Source organism: Mastigoproctus giganteus, chromosome 3 (assembly GCF_048544385.1).
Source record: "Mastigoproctus giganteus isolate SK-2022 chromosome 3, ASM4854438v1, whole genome shotgun sequence".
Lineage (NCBI taxonomy): Eukaryota > Metazoa > Arthropoda > Arachnida > Uropygi > Thelyphonidae > Mastigoproctus > Mastigoproctus giganteus.
The window spans coordinates 188,815,269-188,834,955 of NC_143577.1; the positions used below are offsets into that span (position 1 = coordinate 188,815,269).

The following is a 19,687-nucleotide window of genomic DNA, read 5'->3' on the forward strand; positions in this document are numbered from 1 at the left end:
ACGCGGATATTCAACTTAGGCCATATTGCTCCTTATCTATTATATGCTATTTTCTGTTGAGGGCAACTGACTCAGCCACCAAGCGAAAAGATTCATACAAATTCCTCAAGTAATCGGCGGATTCAGTGTCGGTCTTTTCCTCAGAGTGTGGAGAAGATGGCCATTTTACAAACTGTCCTGTTTGCTAGTGTATTTGATTTAAAATTAAAAAAAAAAATAAATAAGAAAATAATAAAATAATCGAAAAATTGAATATTTTCACCGGTACTACAATTAAAAATTGTTACCAGAGACTGTTCCCTTGATCGAAGTGCAAAAATCATAGCCGGTCCAGCAGATGAAGTGACTGCATCACACATTGGCATTGTGAAGAGTGACAGCTTCGCATATTGACATTGTTAATAATATTGTATACTGGAAAAAAAAAAAACACTTAGAAGTTCTAATTCCTCCAAATCAAAAAAAGGAGATGCAAAGAATGTGATGGGGAGAAAGGAAATGATAGCCTACGGAGGTTGACTTCTGTTAATGGAAGGATCGTGGAATCTCTGAGGAAGGATGCAATACAGGGCTCCTCTGGCCAGTTTTGTTAATTTTTATGTTGAGATCATATTAGAAACGAATACAAGAAAAGCAGCTTATTATTTACTTCGATTCAGCAACGCTCTTAATACAGCTCCTCATGAAAGGCCATTGTAAGAAAGGCATAAAGTTGTTTTTTTGCGAAGATTCTTCATCGATGCTGGGGCTGACTAAAAGAGGAAAGACAAAGCGTAGCCTAATCCTAAGTGACTATTCTTCAGAATGAGCTTAGAAAATGGCATCCCTCAAGGAATAGTGCTGGGATCCTACCCCCTCTTATAACCTATACTCTCTCATCAACTCTCCTTTGAAGAGTTGATGAGAGAGTATAGGCGAAGCTCTGAAAGTTTGCTGATGATCTGAAGACTGAAAGGTTATTGATTATAACCAGGTCATTTTGCATCAAAATGAATTACTGTATTTCTCCATGTATAAGACGCACCTTTTTTCGAAAAGTTTTCGGGTCTAAAAGCTGGGTGCGTCTTATACATTGGCTATAGATTTTTTTTTTACTTGCATTTCCAGCTTTTTCGTGCTTGTTGTCTTAGCGTTCATTGTTTCGCACTTGTTACCGGTATATTAGGTTATGCTTTCGCCACGTTCTGCCCAGAAATGGCTCAGAAAAGATTTTCGTACAGTGCTGAATTCATGTTAAAAGTGATGCAGTTTGCAAAAGTGAATGGAAATCGTGCCACTGAACGTAAGTTTGGTCCTCCTCCAACTGAGAAAACAGTCTGAGACTGGCTACGGGAAGGAGAAACCCTACTGAAAACGCCACGGCAGAAAAAGGCCATTAGAGGCAACTCAGAAAAATGGCCTGATTTAGAGAGGGAATTGAAGATATGGATTGAGAAGCAAAGGGAAATTGGAATTCCTATGTCCATAAAGATAGTTCAGCATAAGACAAGAAGAATTGCTCATGAAAATGAAGTTACTGATTAAAAAGGAGAACACAAATGGTGCTTCAGGTTCATGAAACGGAATGGACGAAGCATGCGTACACGCACCAGACTTTCCCAAAAGATGCCTGAAAGCTACGAACAGAAGGTCCTTGAATTTCATCGTTTTGTCATTCAATGTCGGAAGACACATCAGTTTGAGTTGGGACAGATTGCAAATATGGACGAAGTCCCCCTTAAATGTGATGTCCCACGTAACAGATCTGTTGATAAGTAGGGGGTGAAAAGCTAACTGTGAAGACAAGTGGATATGAAAAGAGCCATTATACGGTTGTTCTAGCTTGTTGTGCCGACGGAAGCAAGCTGCCTCCTACGTTGATTTTCAAACGCAAAACAATGCCAAAAGAAGACATTCCTCGAGGAGTGATTGTCCAAGTTCATGACAAGGGTTGGATGCATCAGGTTTGAAAAAGCCTGGAGTAGGAGACCAGGTGGGCTCTTAGGCAAACCTGCCCTAATGGTGCTTGATCAGTTCAGGTCACACAACAGAAAATACAAAGAAGATTGCTGCAGAGCAAAAAACAAAACTTGCCGTCATACCTGGAGACTTGACATCCCAGTTCCAACCACTTGATGTCAGCATTAAGAAACCCTTCAAAGGTGCCACGCGGGACGAATGGAACCAACGGATGAAGTCTTTTGGGGACAATTTGACACCAGCAGGGGAAGAAACCAACTATAGGAAAAATTTGTACCTGGGTGAAAATATCCTGGGATAATATCAATAATTAAGATGGTTGTAAAGTCATTTGAGAAGTGTGGCATTTCTAATGTCATAGATGGAACTGAGGACGAGGCAATATATGAAGACAGTGATTCGTCATCAGACACAGACGAGGACAAGCCAATGGATGGGAGTTTTGACAGTGATGAGTTGCATGAATTTTATGATGAATAAAACTTGAGTTCAATAACTTTATGTAATACATTTTTTTTTTCAAATTTCGGGCCCCAAATTTAAGGTGCGTCTTATACATGGGAAAATACGGTAGATCCGTTAGAAATATGGTCAGAAATATCTCAGCTAAAGTTTATTGCTTCTAACCGGAAAATGTTGACACTGGGAATACAAATCAAGGATTTAATTCTAAGTTGGGTATGAGGATTAAAAGTGATTTGGGGATAAAAGATTTAATGATAACAGAAAGCGACATTTACGGTGATGCAAATGGCGAGACCAGAATAGCATGGTGTCCTCTCTATGATTATTAGTACTTTTGTAAGAAGAGAAAACGATATTTTAATATTTGAAATATGTATTCAGGTGCAAAGAGACCTCACCTAGAACAAAAGGTCTTCTAAAAACTGTTCAAAGAAGAGCGACCAGATCGGAATAGAGGCACAATACAGATATCATTCCTACCATGAGGCTTACAAAGTGCAGACTGCAAAGGTCCGCAACTTGACACGCTGAGGTGGGGAGTTCGAAACTTAGGTGTGTAAAGCGCTGGAGGGATCAGCAAAATGAACAGAAAAGATAAATCTTCAAAGACAGGGAAACCAAGTGTCAGGCGACACAAATATAAACTCCTAGGGAGTAACAGAAGGCTGGATTTCATCCGACTAACCATCGAGCAACTTGCTGTAGATCATTGGAAATAAATTACCTTTTAACGTGGCCCGGAGAGCATAATTTGATAAACTTCAAAGAAGAATTTGATGGTCAATATTTGTATCCCTCCACCACTTAGCCAATATAATTCTAAAACTATAGCTAAAATTGATAAAAATCTGAGATATTGAGAACACTTTCCAATTTTTTAATTTTTAATTTATTTTCATTTCTTTTTAATTTATTTTCAGAGTTATTAATAATGATATATATAGATAAACCTGAACAGAGTTCTGAAAATCGTCATATTTTTACGTAGAAAAGATGCTGATCGGGAACATAGTAACAATATTTGGAGCTGGAAGCGATACTACTGCAGTAACACTTTCGTGGAGCCTTCTGATAATGGCGACAAATCCCGATGTACAGCGACGTGTCCAAGATGAAATAGATGAAATCATAGGGAGGGAAAGGATGCCATCATGGGAGGATCGCCTTCAACTTCCCTACACTCAAGCAACAATTCTTGAAGTATCCAGATGGCAAACCAACATTCCAATAAATGTTCAAAGGATGTAAGTGCGCAGTATTTAAAACAATTTAAAGAATTGATTAAGACTTAGAAGTGTTCCTATTTAGAAACTGTTACTAAATGTAGATAACTTGCATTTTGTTCATTCAGTTGTGCTTTTTCGTGCTTATTTCTTGAATTTTTTTTAATTAGTCTACCAGGATCAGTATGGTACATTTTCCGAACACATGACTTCCATCTTCATATAGATTAACTATAAAATTTCGTACGTGTGGATTAGCACACTCAGTCCTTATATAGCACATTGCTAGTAATATTTTAAAACTCTGTTTAGGATCTATGGCAAACGAAAAAAATGTTAGTTTTCATGTAACATGAAACGAAGGAAGTCAGTGGTGTCGAAAGCAACCATCTGTACACAATGAGTGGTAGACGAACGCAGAAGAATGCAGCTCTAAGAGGAACAAATGCTGCAGAAAGTTATTGCTCCACGAATGACACAGGAGGAATTTGAACAGAATTGAGTGTGAGAATATGAGCCAACCCATCGAGTTTAGCAAATTACCAAAAAACTTTGTTTAAAATCGGAACTGTTTAATAGTTAAAAGAGTTTTTTCGGTATTATGAGATATGTAAATTCAAATCGTTTCAGAGTTATTTTCGAAAGATCTTATTTTTAATAAATTCATTTTGCAACCTTCATGAAAGAGCAAGGAAATTAAGCAAAAGACAAAAAACGCCATCATGTTAAAATTCGATCAAACCCCAAAGGCCTTCTGAAAATAAATAAACATTCTCAGACTCAGTCTGCATTATACTCAAAAACGGATTCATTAATAAAATTGCAGTTACAGTGATATGATCTTTATTTTAAAGGATCTGGTAACGCATCTGGGCATTTTTTCTCATCAGTTATATTCAGGTTACTAGAAACATTCAATCAAGCTTTGCATACGCTGTCTTTAATTTTCCACCCTCCCATAACACGCTCCTACTCTAGTAGCCAGCCAACAATCCTTTCGTTAGAGGAATAGCAACCAATGGTTGATCTACAAGCATAATCTCCAGATATATGTTGGCTTTCTACTGAAAATATATGCATGCTGGCGGTTTGGCTACAATAACAATACTCTTTCAATAAGTTCCACCAATTAAATGTGGTAAAGAACATATATTTTGCTCTGCTGCAACACCATATCTATTGTCAATACTGTATGCAAAGAGGAAATTTTCTTAATGCCCTCATCTTCAAGCACTGAATTTCGAAGTTTGTAATGTTTATACATATATATACCGTTGAGCGAAAACATTATGACCACCTACCTAATATGATGGTGGTCCTCCGCATGCAGCCAAAACAGCGATGAAGCATGGACGCTTCAAGATTTCTAAATGTATCTTGTAGTATCAGGTACCAATATGTGACCGGCAGTCCTTTAACTCCTGATAGGTTCGTGGTTCACACGCCGTAGATCGGAGTTTCTGTCCCAACACAACACCACGGATGCTCGATGGGATTGATGTTTGGGGAATATGGAGGCCAGGGCAATACCTGGAATTCTTCCTCCTGTTCCGAAAACCAATCTCAAACAATCCGGGCGGTGTGGTATAGTCCATTATCCTGCTAACAGGCGGCACCGCCAGAGGGGAAAACCGTTGCCACGAAAGGGGGTAACTGGTCGGCAATGACGTTTAGGTAAGTATAGGTATACGTATGTTGAGGGTTATACGGCTCCGGGATTTCTGTCATCTTCGCGTATGTTTTATGTATGGAGTGACAGTACCCTGATGTTTAGATAAATATAAGTGTAAGTGTATTTATGGTAAAGTGGTACCAGGGATTTCCACAATCTCCATGTAGAGATAGTGGAAATCCCTTACATTGAGGTGTGTTACAGTATGCTGTAAATGCCAGAGATTAAAAAGTGTTTGGATCGTTTAGTGTCGTGGTCATTTAGCCGCTGGACCTCAGCTGGAGCCCAACGTTGCCCCACTTACGCGTCGTAGAGGTAGACCAGAAACCCAGTAGCTTATGTATACTTTGGCAAGTCCTGCCTACTAATTTCCTGAGATTTCGATGGCTAGGGCTTTATAAAATATAAAAAAAAAAAAAAAAAAAAAAAAAAAAACGCAGTAATGATGAGCTCTGGAATTGATAAAGCCAAATGAGGTTTATGCGATTTAATTTGGACGAAATTAAGTCTTTGCAGTTTGTGTGGGGTAAACCCTGGCATATTTGGTAGAGTCGGAGGGAAGACTAAAGACTGGAGTATAAGCCAGAAGCATGGGAGCGATATAGAAGGTGACCCCAGGATGTTCAGTGAAGAAGACCCTGCCCCACCAGGAGAAGGTCAATGGTTGGCAGGGGAGGGAAGGAAACTGGACTGCTTCCTCCCTCCCTCCCTCCCACAGTGCGCGAATAGCACAGTAGTATCGTCACCGTCCTCCCCACACGGGGTGGAAAAGGTCCGGCTTCGAATTCCGTGGATGACGCAAAGAACATTAGTTGGCTTTTTTCAATCTGTGGCTGAGTTAGTCGGTCTCAGGCGTATATAGCAAGGTTTCTTCCTCAGACACTCTGTTTTTTCGTCCAGCAAAACAGGCCAATCGACCAGACAGAGGAGTGACTGTCTGGTGAAATATGGGTAAAATAAATATGGGTAGATGTAATCATTTACAGGAGACCCTAATATCATAATTGATTTCCTCCCTCCCGCCGAGGAAAAGGGATAAAAAGGTACCAGCCAAGGGTGCCCAGTATAGATCGCCATCAGGATTTGGTAGTAGAGAGCACGTCACTGTTTGTAAAGAGTCAAAGTTGGGTATCTGGTCCGATTTGGCGTCATTCATGTGACAGGGGTTCCGTTCGAGACAGATTAATGATCAGGACAGTTTTCAAGTGGTTGGTGGGTACCAATCGATTTCGATGGCAGAATACATACCTATTCCCAGATCTATTACGTTCTGGGTAGGGTTTTTTGCATCTTGAATAAGTCATATGTAAAGGTGGTGAAAGCTATGTATTCTTCAGCAGTGTCAAGCAGTTTGTTGCTCCATATTCATGAGGATGTAGGGAATTCCTGTCATAAGAGACTGCCAAAGGTCCTCGTAAAGTCACAGTGGGAGGCGGTGCTCCCAGCCTGTGGTGAGCCACAATGGCAGTTTGGGTTTCCACAATCCTAAACTCGGTCAATTTAGCTTTGAAAGACCACTGCCTCGTGAGAAGGAAGGTGGCGTGGAGTCTTGTTGAGAAATATTTGCGCAGCGCTCGGTGTAGATTCTTGAGAATTCAGGATGAATTTATTGGTGATGGATCCCTTTGTGGTTTGGTACCATCTCAGTTGCCATGTCCTAATATTTAGGTAGGTGGTAGACGTCAGATTACCTGGCACATGGATAACTGGATTCAGGGTATCCCAGCAGAACATCGCCCTAACGCATGACTCCTCCGTTACCGACTTGTTTTCGTCCCACGGTGCATCCAGCCGCTATCATTTCCCCAGGTAAATGACGCAGACATACCCGGCCGTCCACATGGTGCAACAGGAAACGTGATGGGTGATTCATCGGACCAAACGACCTTCTTCCAATCACTCAAGGTCAAGTTTCGGTGCTTGTGTGCCCATTGTAGGAGCTGTTGCCGGTGAACCGTGGTTAGCATGGGCACTTGGAGGGGCTGGGCTACACAGCCCAGCCCCTCCAAGTGCCCATGAAATGGAAGATTGCTTTCCATTGAAATGGAAGATTGCTTTATTGAGGCTAATTAGGAAGCCTGGGAAACCTTTAATTGAGGCTAAGTCCTACCGTCCAATTGCTTTGTTGGCTAATCTGGGGAAAGTGTTAGAGAGGTTAATGGCAATACGTTTACAAGAATTGCTAGAACGCCATGACATGATTACACCTAATCAGTATGGTTTTACACCGGAGAAATCGTGCGAGGATGCTCTTCTGGACTTTCATACATACATTTCAAACTCTGATTCAAAATGTGAACTTGCTATATATATAGATTTTGAAGGTGCGTTCGACTCAGTATGGTGGGAGGCAGCTCTTTCTCAACTGTGTCGTGCTGAGTGTTCTAAGCAGTTATACAGTCTGTTCAGGAGTTATTTTTCTGAGAGATATGTGACTGTAAGGTCTAAACATTTTCTCCTTCAAAGACAAATCACGCGAGGTTGCCCTCAGGGCTCTGTATTAGGTCCTTCAATTTGGAATTTGGTGCTACAGAACTGGCTGGTTCGACCACAAGTAAATTGTCACGTGATAGCTTTTGCTGATGATGTCACATTAATTGTGGCAGGTCGATCACGACACGATTTGGAGCAAAATGCAAACCGTGTAATAAATGATATTAATACCTGGGCACAAGGATTTAAGCTTACCATTAGCCCCCAAAAGACCAAAATGATGCTTTTTAAAACAAAACTTGATTTGGGACGACCGCCGCAAATAAAATTAAATGGGAGACAGTTGACTATGGTTTCTGAAACTAAATACTTGGGGCTCCTTATTGATCACAAGTTGTCTTATTATGCGCATATAACACATCTACATAGCAAGATCAGGAAATTTGCCGGCTATATTATAAGAGTATCAAGAAGAGATTGGGGAGTGTCCAATAAAACTTTATTTTTATATTATAAGGTGGTGTTTCTGCCTATGGTTACATATGCAGCGGGAGTTTGGTCTCACAGAGTGGCTCTTGTTAGATTTCAGGCTAAATTAAACTCACTACAAAGAACAATGCTTCTCAGTATATTAAGGGTATGTAGAACTGTAGCTACGACTGCACTTCAAGTGATGGCTGGGGCAGTCCCCTTGGATTTGTTCGTGGCTTATCGAGGGCTGTGCTATGGCATTAAGAAGAAAATATCTACTAGACTTGTTGGCATAGAAGTTGACATAAATTCTGACATTAAGAGGGAGAAGAGAAGATGTTTAAACGAGATTGTTAACTTGTGGCAAACAAGATGGGACACTGTATCTTCTGGTCGAGTGACAAAGAAATTTATTCCTGATGTTACCTTTTTAAGTGACAGAACAGTTCGAAGTTGGTTTACACCAAGTTTACAAACATCATTTTTAGTAACAGGTCACGGCTCGATGAAAGCGAAATTATTTCAGTTGGGACTTTCGGATACAGATCTCTGTTTTTGTGGTGAGGTTGAAAGTTGGCACCATATATTATATGTGTGTACAATTTATGATAATGTCAGGGAAATAATCAGGGAAATCATTGCTGAAAATGAGTTAGGTCGGGAAGAGGTGTTCTTATCTAATAGGAGAGTATTTCAATTATTCCAGGAGTTTGCAAAGGGAGCCTTTGAACTGAGGAAACGCCTGTTAAACACTTGAACCAAAATAATGTGTTGAAAACATTACCGAAGTGTGTCCAGAATGCCCAAGAAACTAATGGTGATGATGAGGAGGATTTTTATTATTATTATTATTATTATTATTTATTTATTTTTTTTAATTTTTTTTATTTTATTTATTTATTTATTTATTATTATTTTTTTTTAATTTTATTTATTATTATTATTATTTTTTTTTAATTTAATTTTATTTATTTTATTATTATTATTATTATTATTTTTTTTTATTATTATTATTTTTTTTTCTTTTTATTTATTTATTTATTTATATATATGTATATATATGTGTGCATATATATATATATATATATATATATATATATATTTTTTTTTTTTTTTTTCTTTTTTCTAGCTCTGGATTGGGCCCCCAGAGGTTTTTTTTTTTTTTTTTGTTTTTTTTTTTAAAGTGTTGTTGTCTCATAACCTGAGACCTTATGCGTCCCATCTACTGGAACTGGCCCACCTTCCCGTGGTGTGGACGAGTATCTAGAAGCAGCCTTCCTGGTGATAGCTGCTTCTGGGTAGCCAAGAGGTCAGCATAACACAACAACATAACATGCATTAAACTACACGAACATTGCACTATATTACACGCTGGCCTGTTTTGCAGAGTCTGTTCAACCTACAAAGAAACGAGGTGGATTTGAACGGACGTTCTAGGAGCCACCCTACCTATACACACACATGTCCACACATGTCCACATGTGGTTTGGTACCATCTCAGTTGCCATGTCCTAATATTTAGGTAGGTGGTAGACGTCAGATTACCTGGCACATGGATAACTGGATTCAGGGTATCCCAGCAGAACATCGCCCAACGCATGACTCCTCCGTTACCGACTTGTTTTCGTCCCACGGTGCATCCAGCCGCTATCATTTCCCCAGGTAAATGACGCAGACATACCCGGCCGTCCACATGGTGCAACAGGAAACGTGATGGGTGATTCATCGGACCAAACGACCTTCTTCCAATCACTCAAGGTCAAGTTTCGGTGCTTGTGTGCCCATTGTAGGAGCTGTTGCCGGTGAACCGTGGTTAGCATGGGCACTTGGAGGGGCTGGGCTACACAGCCCCATTTTCAGCTGGGTTCGATATACTGTACTGTGTTGAGACACATTACTCCCGTCATTAGCATTCAAATTACAGGCAAGTTTCACTACAGTCGCCATTCTTTTGCCACGTACCATCCGGGATATCCTTCACTGACCTTGAGCATCGATGAGCCGTGGTCATCCAATACCTCGTCGGCAGTTCGTGGGTTCCCTCCTCGGACCATTTTCTGTAGGTATTAACCACGGCTGACCGTGAGCATCCCACAAGCCGTGTCGTTTCGGATATTCTCTGACCCAGTCGTCTGGCCATTACAATTTGGCCTTTGTCAAACTCGCTTAAGTCCGCTGCGTTTGCCATCTGAAGAACAAGAGCAACACTGATTAACGGAGCTCTGTATCAGGTGTTTTTATACCGTGTCCAGACCAGAGTACGCGCCGTAGTTCACCTGCAGTTGCTTCGATTTGCATAACGACTCGCTGGTTATAATGTTTTGGCTCATCGGTATATATATATATATATATATATATTTTTTTTTTTATCACGCCATGGCTGATTTAGCGATATCACGCGAAGATTGCTAATCGAAATATTAACCATCATCTGAAGAATCGACTATTAGAAAGATCTAATCATAAATTATGCATAGAGAAGAGCATGCGAAACTGTTACTAAAAGTTTACTGGTTAACAATATTAATAATAATAGCAAATTAATAATATTTGCCATATAGTGTAAGGAAGCCACACACTTTTTGTTGCACTGCAAAAAAAACACCAACCAATCAGATAAGAAAGCAGAAATTATATGCTTTGCTTTCCTCCTCACGGTGGTACGTGTCCAGCAGACCTTTAAATTTATTCAAAGTGTCAGCCTCAACTACATGCGAAGGAAACTTTAGTGTGCTTTCTCCACACTAATGCTTCCATTCATTCTTTCAACAGTTATTTTCACTTATTCAATTCAATTCTCTCTCCAATGCGTCTTCGAGCACCACAAGTCACTATTCATGTTCACTTGGCAGGGAGTCAGGGCTGACTTGTCTTGCATGCCAGGACGGTATACAGTGTGTTTATTGATGTTGTTAATAACTAAGTTCATTTGTGTTTGTGTATATTGCTGTTTAGAACAGTGAGAATTTGACCTTCATTCGTTTTACTAATCCCTCTCTAAACTAAATCAGGTCACCTGTGACGTGCCTGTTTGCGAAGCTCTTTAGTCCACATAATCGGAGTCTTTCTTCATACTGTCATTCTTCTGTCGATCTCATCATTTGAGTTGTCTCTCTAATGACCTTTAAAGAAGTTCAATATCTCTTTTTCAGATTAGATCTCCATAATTTAAGACACATTCCAAATGTAGCCTTACAATTGCCTTGTACAGCGGGATTATGATCTCTCTATCTCTACAGGATAGTGTTCGATAAATCACTGACAGGCAACCATGAACTTTATCGGCTGCCTGTTTTCACTGTTCAGTAAACTTCATATCTGCTGGTATTCTAACTGCTTAATCCCTTTCTCCTCCTCCACTATTTTTAATTCAACTCCACCAAGTGTATAATTGATTTCTGGTTTGCTCTTCCCCAAGTGTAAGACCTTGCATTTAGCAGTATTAAAACATAGCTGCCACTTCTCTATCTTTGAAGTCTGTTCAAGTGATTCTGAAGAAGCGGTCCATGGAACTCATCGTTAACGTCTCTGCCAATCATTCTAAATGGATCACTTCCAAAATTAATAAATAAATAAATGAAAATTTCGATCCCTCTAAATTTTAGGGAAGTCATAACTTACCCAATTCTTCTTAATAGGACAGTACTTTATCTACTTTTTAATCGTTTGGAGAGGCTTCGTTCCGAATCCCGTCGATGACTGGAGGAATCTCTAAAGGTAGCTAAATTCGGGGTGCTTTGTTTCCCCCCCACGTACGTTTCTGGAATTTTCAGACTGCATGAAATGCAATCAACCGGTTAAAGTTAATTTCTACAGACATAGAATGGAAATGAATACAGATATAAAATGGAAATTAAGTGAATTGATTTAGCTACGACCCTAAAATAGAATCACAACTAAGATAATTCATTGTTACAACCTTTTCTGTAATTTATTTCAGATAATCTCTACCAGTAGATTAAACCTTACCTGATTGTTATTTATGTTTTTTAGAAGCATTAGCAGCTAAGACCATATTGCTCCGGGGATATGCGGTGGTCATTCCCTGACCTTTCCGCATCCTCCGTATTTGGTGGTTACGGGCTCGAACCCCGTTCTAATCAAGAAGCGTGTACTGCGCACTGCTGCTCCTTCCCATCTGGCTAAGGAGGCGCCATCTTACCTGAAGACAGAGCAATTTTTATGAAATTAAAATTAAATGACATTTCTAATATTTATTTAGTAGGAATATTTATTGTGCAGTTATACACATAATATATTATTCAACATTATTTTATTTCATAATAGATAATTTTATACATTATATCATGATTTACTTTCATAAAAGCTGTAGAATTATAACTGTTGTGAGTAGAGGCTTTCCCTGTATTCGCTTGTATTATGCATTTACAGAGCACGTGAAGATTCTACTATCGGAGACTACGACATACCTAAAGGAACGATAGTTCTTGCCAACTTTTGGGCTGTGCATCGGGACCCTACGTACTGGAAGAACCCAGAAAGTTTCATTCCAGAAAGGTTTTTATCTTCAGATGGAAAAACCGTCACAAAACCAGAATATCTTATTCCTTTTTCAATGGGTAAGTCAAAGAGTCGCATTCAACCTATTTCAGTAATACATGCCTTTCTCAAAGGGGTGTTCCACAGTGATTTCCATTTTTGTTATATATTCAGTAAATTTCCCCTACACTAGGTAAGTTAGAGTCAAAAAAGTGTCCAAAAAATGACACGAGGAATACTGGGACTTTCGTCTAACAAAACTGTTCTCAATTAGTGAAGTAACGTGAACAGAGGATTGGACAGATCAACAGGAACTTGTTGATTCAGCCACCCAGGACAGATGCTCGATAGGTTACTTGTGGTCCTCAAAACAATTTTTTCACAAATTTATCGCGGTATGAAATTCAGATTTCCTCCTTAGTTCGAATTCAGTTGTTCCTCCTTAGTTCGAGTATTTATTCCTTGGTGCTAGTGTCAGCTAACACCATGAAAAGTGTTCATTTTTGAAAACATAAGTTTGTGAAGTTTTCAAGGTTTCATACTTCGGAATTAACACAATATTTAATAGATATAATTATATATACAACTTTCTATGTTGAATTTCTATATTCCCAAAAAATAATGTCCAATTTATATTCCCAAAAAAATAATAATACAGTTTCACAAAATGTTTTTTTTTGAAGCTATTCTTTGCTAGTTGAACAAAATTAGCATTAGCATTAATAGAGGCATATGATGCAAGAAAGCAAGCTTATTCAGCATCAGCCTAAAAAAAAAAAAAAAGGAAAAAAAAACCACCACTCCCATTTCACCCCTCCGTTCGTTCAAAATACCTGTCCAGCTGAGCCTTAAATTTGTTTGGGCTATCAACTTCAACAACAAGTGATGGAAGTCTGTTCCACCAACCAACTACCCGCTGGCTAAAGGCAAATTTCCTCACATCTGTCCGACATCTTTCTTTCCTAAATTTGAATTTATGCCCTCTCAGGTGATTATTCTGAACAAGAGGAAGAATTCCATCGGCATTGAGCATGTTCAAACCATTCAGAACCTTATACACCTCTATCAGATCACCTCGCCGGTGCGTAGTTTCCAGACTCTGTAATTTGCAAAATTTAACCCTTTCCTCGTAAGAGCAACCCTTTATTCCATTCACTACTCTTGTTGCCCTTCTCTGTACACGTTCCACCAGCTCTACATCTTTCTTGAAATGAGGCCTCCAGACCTGTATACAGTACTCAAGGTGTGGCCTGACCATTACCTTATAGAAAGCAATTATCACCTCCCTATCCCTGCTAGAAAAATTCCTGTATATCATTGACAAGACACCATGAGCTACTCTTGCAGCCCGTCTGCACTGCTCAGAGAACTTCATATCTGCCTGCACAATACCCCCAGGTCCTTTTCATTCTGTACCACTGTCAGTGTAGTGCCGCACAGTTGATACATTGCTCTGGGGTGACTTTTTCCCATATGTAGTACTTTACATTTGTCAATGTTAAACTTCATTTGCCACATCTCAGCCCATCTGCTCAACTTTTCCAGATCCTGTTGCAGCAGCGTAGCATCAGTAGTGTCCTTAACAACCCTGCCAACCTTTGTATCGTCTGCAGACCTGGACATTAAGCTTGATATACCATTATCAATATCATTTATAAATACAGAACACAACAACGGACCCAGCGCTGAACCCTGAGGAACTCCACTAATAACATTAGTCCACGTTGAGCAGTGTCCATTGATTACCACTCTCTGACTTCTGTCAGTCAACCATCCCTTTATCCATAGCAGCAATTTGCCTCCAATGCCACACTGTTCCAATTTGTGCAGCAGTCTTCCATGTGCAACAGTATGAAAAGCCTTTCTAAGATCCAAATATGTAATATCAAAGTTATTTCCTGCATCAAGTTCTTTTGTGACTACATCATAGTATCCAATCAAATTGGTCAGGAAAGACCTGCCCTTAACAAATCCATGCTGTGTCTGAGCTATAACTGAATTCTTGTCTAGATGATCCTGCAATGCTTCTTTAACCAGTGTCCCCATTAATTTTCCTGGAACAGAAGTGAAACTACCAGGTCTATAGTTACTTGTGTCAGCCTTTGATCCGCCTTTGTGAATTGGGATTACATTTGCACATCTCCAGTCTATGGGTACCTCCCCTGAGTCCAAAGAAGCTCTCATAATTATGGCTAGGGGTTTGCATACTTCCTTTGCTGCCTCCTTTACTATAACTGGATAGATCCCATCCACCACGGGTGCCTTTTTTATGTTTATCCTCAACAATTTCTCCTCCACTTTCCTCTCAGTTATTACAAAATCATCTAGCTCACTGCCAATGTTTACTTCACCTACGACATTCCCCTTCCTGAATAACTCCTCATGTGTGAATGTAGATGTAAAATACTCGTTTAGATTGTTAGCCACCTGAGCAGGATCCTCAACTGTTGATCCATCAATATCCAGTGGACCAATCTGATTCATCCATTTCCTTCTTGAGTTTAAATAGGTAAAGAACTCTTTCCTGTTTTTCTTTACATCCTTTGCCAAAGATTTCTCATAATCTGCCTTTGCCTGCCTGATCTCCTTTGTGACTTGGTTATTTTATATAATTATGGCTCGGGGTTTGCTTATTTCCTTTGCTGCCTCCTTGAATATAACTGGATAGATCCCATCCACCCAAATATAAATGTAAATAGCAGTTAAATTGTACAAAGTACTAAAAAAGATCAATATATTGAAATAATATACAATCAGTGATCACTGAATTAAGACCACCTACCTAACACAGTGTTTGCCCACCGTTTGCACGGATAACAGTCGCTATTATTCTCGGCAGTGAATATATTAGATGTCCGAAAGCGTCCTTAGAGATCTGCAACCATGCTTCCTTCAAGGATTCCACAGTGTCAGAACATATGACGAATGTGTGGTCATATGTCTCACTTCCCGTACCAAAACATCCACAGGTGTCCAATTGTATTGACGTCTGCCGAATTTAGAGTCCAATCAAGGTGGGTGATATATTCACTGGTTCTGGAACCACTCGTGTCCAGAGTGGGCCCGATGAGACGGCACATTATCGTCCTGGAAGATCTCGGTTCAGTCCTGAAAATATGCAGCTCTGCAGAGTGTACATGGCCTACAAAGAGCTGCCCACATTTACTGTTCATTTATTTACACACTCAATATATACAGTATCAAGATTTATGTACATCGAATTATATACAAGATTTATTTCCATATATTTAAATTCTCTCTGTTAATTCAATGATCACAGATTGTATACTGGACCTATGGTGGGTATTGTCCTGGACATGTGGACATGTGTTTATGTAAGAGGCGGCTCCTAGAACGTCAGTTCAACTCCGCCTCGTATCTCTGTGAAGAACAGTATCACTACAGATGGGCCAGATGTGTGTGACGTCGGTTTGTGTGTATTATGTGTGTGTTTTGTTGTTGTGTTCTGACCGCTTGGCTGTCCAGAAGCATCAGTCACCTGTACAGATGATTCTGGGTACTCGTCCACACCACCGGAAGGTGGGCCAGTTCCAGTAGATGGGACACCTATGGTCTCAGAGTATGAGACAAAAAAAAAATAAAATAAAATAAAAAATAAATAATAATAATAAAATAAATAAATAATAATAATAAAATAAATAAATAATAATAATAAAATAAATAAATAATAATAATAAAAAAAAGGGTAAATAAAAATAATTAAATAGAAAATAAATAAATATATATATATATATATATTGGTTTTTAGCATATATACGCAAACATATTTACATATATATATATACCAAAAAGTGAAAAGGGAAAAACCAAGGGGGGAAGAGAGAGATCAAGAAAAGGGTAGATCTTCCAGTTGTGCAGCCAGTAGGAACGGCAGCATCAAAACATTTCGGTGCCTCCAGCCAGATGGATTTGATCAACCTCGTATCACTGGAATCATACTTTTCCTTAGTTCAAATACTTCTTTAGCAAATACCTGGAGCATCTCAAACTTACTACAGTCTCTTAAAAATATAGCTTCTTCTCCTGGAGCTATACTCTCAAGAATTTCACGTATCGCTGTCCTGGCATTGTCATATATTCGACAATCATATAGATGTGCCGCCAGCCTTCACTGGCCCCGCAAAAACAAAGGTCCGTGTTACTTAGTCCTAATGCATATAATTTTTCATTCATTGACCAGTGCCCTGTTAACAAAAATGATGACTGTAAACTAGGTGTAAACCAATTGCGAACCTTTTTATCATTCAGAAAAGTCACGTTCGGGTTAAACAAGTTGGTCACTCTTCCAGTAGTTATGGTATCCCATCTTGTCTGCAATAAATTGATTATTTCATTCATACATCTTTTCTTTTCGCCTATGCAGTCAGAGCGAATATTTATCTCTATACCAAAAAGTTCTGTAGGAATTTCCCTCTTAATACGGTAGCAAAAACCACGATACAACAAATGTAGATCCAAGGGTAGCGCTCCGGCCAACACCTGCAGCGCGGCAGTGGACACCGTTCTGCGCACTCTTACAATACCAAGAAGCATGATGCGTTGTATGGAATTTAGTTTAGCAGGAAACGTACCTATTTTAACTCTATGGAACCAGGCTCCTGCAGCGTAAGTAGTTATAGGAAGGAATACTGCCTTGTAATACAGAAACACCTCACCAGTGTAATGTTAGTCAATACCCACCATATGTCCCAGTTCATCCCATCAAATCATATCCCATATTAAGCAACCTCCGCCACCTCCCTGGATCGTTGTTCCCATGCACGTGGATCCATGGTCTCCGTCTTACGTCTGATTGTGCCGTTCATCGTCATTTCGGATATTTTTCTTGCATCTCCAAATTGGATTGATAAGTCAACTGTCGTACAGTGACCTTCCGTTGAGCCTGTACGTACAAACTCACTGCGCTGTTTACTCACCACGAATGCGTTTTTTTTGTAAAGTTCTCTCGGACGGAGGTGATTTGATCCATTTGACACCATTCTTCGAATAACTTCGAACATAATCACAGCATGGTTTGAGCCAACCGAAAAGACATGTTTTCGAAATGAAGCATTCTGACCCACGAGCCCGCACAACTACGTGATATCATTACTACGTCACATAGCTGCAACTTTACCACTTTGATGCACGAACAAATGCACATTGCCACTCCACTAGTGTACGAAGCTGTTTGCTGTTTATACCTGAGATATTCATAAACGAAATAGATAAATTAAGTGAAAGCATACGTTGTTGTGGAACCTTCTCAAAGTATAAGTATTTGAAAAAGCGTTTTCATTCATTACCGTTGAGCTGGTCTCCTTTCAACTCATACGTTAAAAACTTGGCTGGGGATTGTCCTGATTCAGTTCTTCCCATGCTTGTTTATTATAGATGGACTCAAGTCTAAACATTTCTTGATGAACATTTGGATGTTTCTGACAAGACACATCATTATCCACCCATCATTACCATTTGGATGATATATTTTTGATTTTCGAAAATGGCAGGTTCTGCTGGTCAGGTAAAACTGAGAATGAATTATTTCAAACTTGTACATATAATTTTCTAACTTAAGGGGATCAGATACGTGACAGTCTCGCTGTTATAATTTACTAAAAGTTTAAATTTGTTGTCAGTTATTCTTAGCACTGACCATTCCTCCCTTCAATCCTGGAAGAAATTCCTGTATGTAGTCCACACAGGAGACTGTTCATGGAATGAGCACATGCTGGACAGCATTAGGAAAGAGAAAAGTTTGGAAAATATGAATATTTTACTATAAAATTTAACTGAACCATTCAAACTGCAGTCGGCATCATAAAAGCATGTCCAACACAATGGAGTTGGATTCCAAACAGAAATAGGATGTTGCCATTGTAATAAGAGTCCGGATAGATTTATCCATCGTCTGCAACCCACTGCCGCTGACCTTTGCAATTAAAGATATCAGACGAGACGCTTACCACTTTATTATTCATTTTATTATCGTTATCTATCCATCATTACCATTTGGACAAGCGCGATACCCTCTTCAGGGTTCACCGGCCTAAATAATCGTATCGAATCCGCAATTTAAGTATTAAAAATAAATTTCATTTTGTAATTTGTTTTATTTGTTAATTATTATTTTATTTATTTTTAATTTTCAGGTAAAAGGTCTTGTCCTGGTGAAAAAATGGCTCTCGTTTCAGTTTTTCTTTATTTTGCAACAATTCTACAACAATTTGATATAAAGTTACCAGATGGCGTAGTTGCTGATTTCAATGGGGTTCTTGCAGTCAGTTTGCAACCTATCTCTCAGAAAGTGTGCCTCACAAAAAGAAAATGAAAACAATGAATGGAAAAATAATAATAAAAAAAAAACGTAATGCGTATAACTTGCTTATTGCATTAGTTTATACATTAATTATTTATATCAAATTTATATTATACACACAGAAACATTCCTGTAGGAAATCTGCTGTATTTATGTACGATTTCACCATTTACAATGCATGATTCCTATCTGTAGAAAATGTTTACAAATCCAAGATTTTAATTATGTCGATGAAGATTGTACAATGAATGAATAACAATGCCTTCGTAGAAATTTTAACATCAAATATTTTGGATGATCAAAAGAGAATAAAGATACATTTGAACATATGGTTGTATATTGCATTATCCTATGGTAGATTTAATCGACTTTACACTCCTAAATAAGTGAATTTATATTTGTACTGCAGTCTTCTTTTTGTATTTTTTTATGAATAATATTCATCTCGTAATGTATCTGCAATTTGAGACCTAAAAAAACATCGTTTGGAATAACTTTAAATCATCGACATATAAACAAATAAAGAAATTTTCTATTTTATACTCACTAACAATATATCCTTAAATTCAAAGCTATTTCATTTCAACATTCTCTTATGTGCTTATGGCACTGAAGTGGTTTCAACCTTACCATCGATTTTATGAA

General features: G+C 38.8%; 2 protein-coding genes across 2 annotated transcripts in view; both read left to right on the forward strand.

Moving 5' to 3' along the window:
* The window catches only part of LOC150088490 (cytochrome P450 2J2-like), a 71,455-nt gene extending 68,102 nt beyond the window's left edge, over window positions 1-3,353 (forward strand). Inside the window, exon 11 of the mRNA XM_090370186.1 lies at window positions 3,345-3,353. Coding sequence (XP_090226312.1) covers window positions 3,345-3,353 — 9 coding nt within the window. The remainder of the gene's footprint in view (window positions 1-3,344) is intronic.
* Window positions 3,354-3,417: 64 nt separating this feature from the next.
* Window positions 3,418-19,054, forward strand: LOC150088491 (vitamin D 25-hydroxylase-like). The gene is made up of 3 exons (XM_090370187.1): window positions 3,418-3,668; window positions 12,616-12,803; window positions 18,876-19,054. The coding sequence occupies exons 1-3, from the start codon at window positions 3,418-3,420 to the stop codon at window positions 19,052-19,054; spliced, it is 618 nt and encodes a 205-aa protein (XP_090226313.1).
* Window positions 19,055-19,687: the final 633 nt, after the last annotated feature.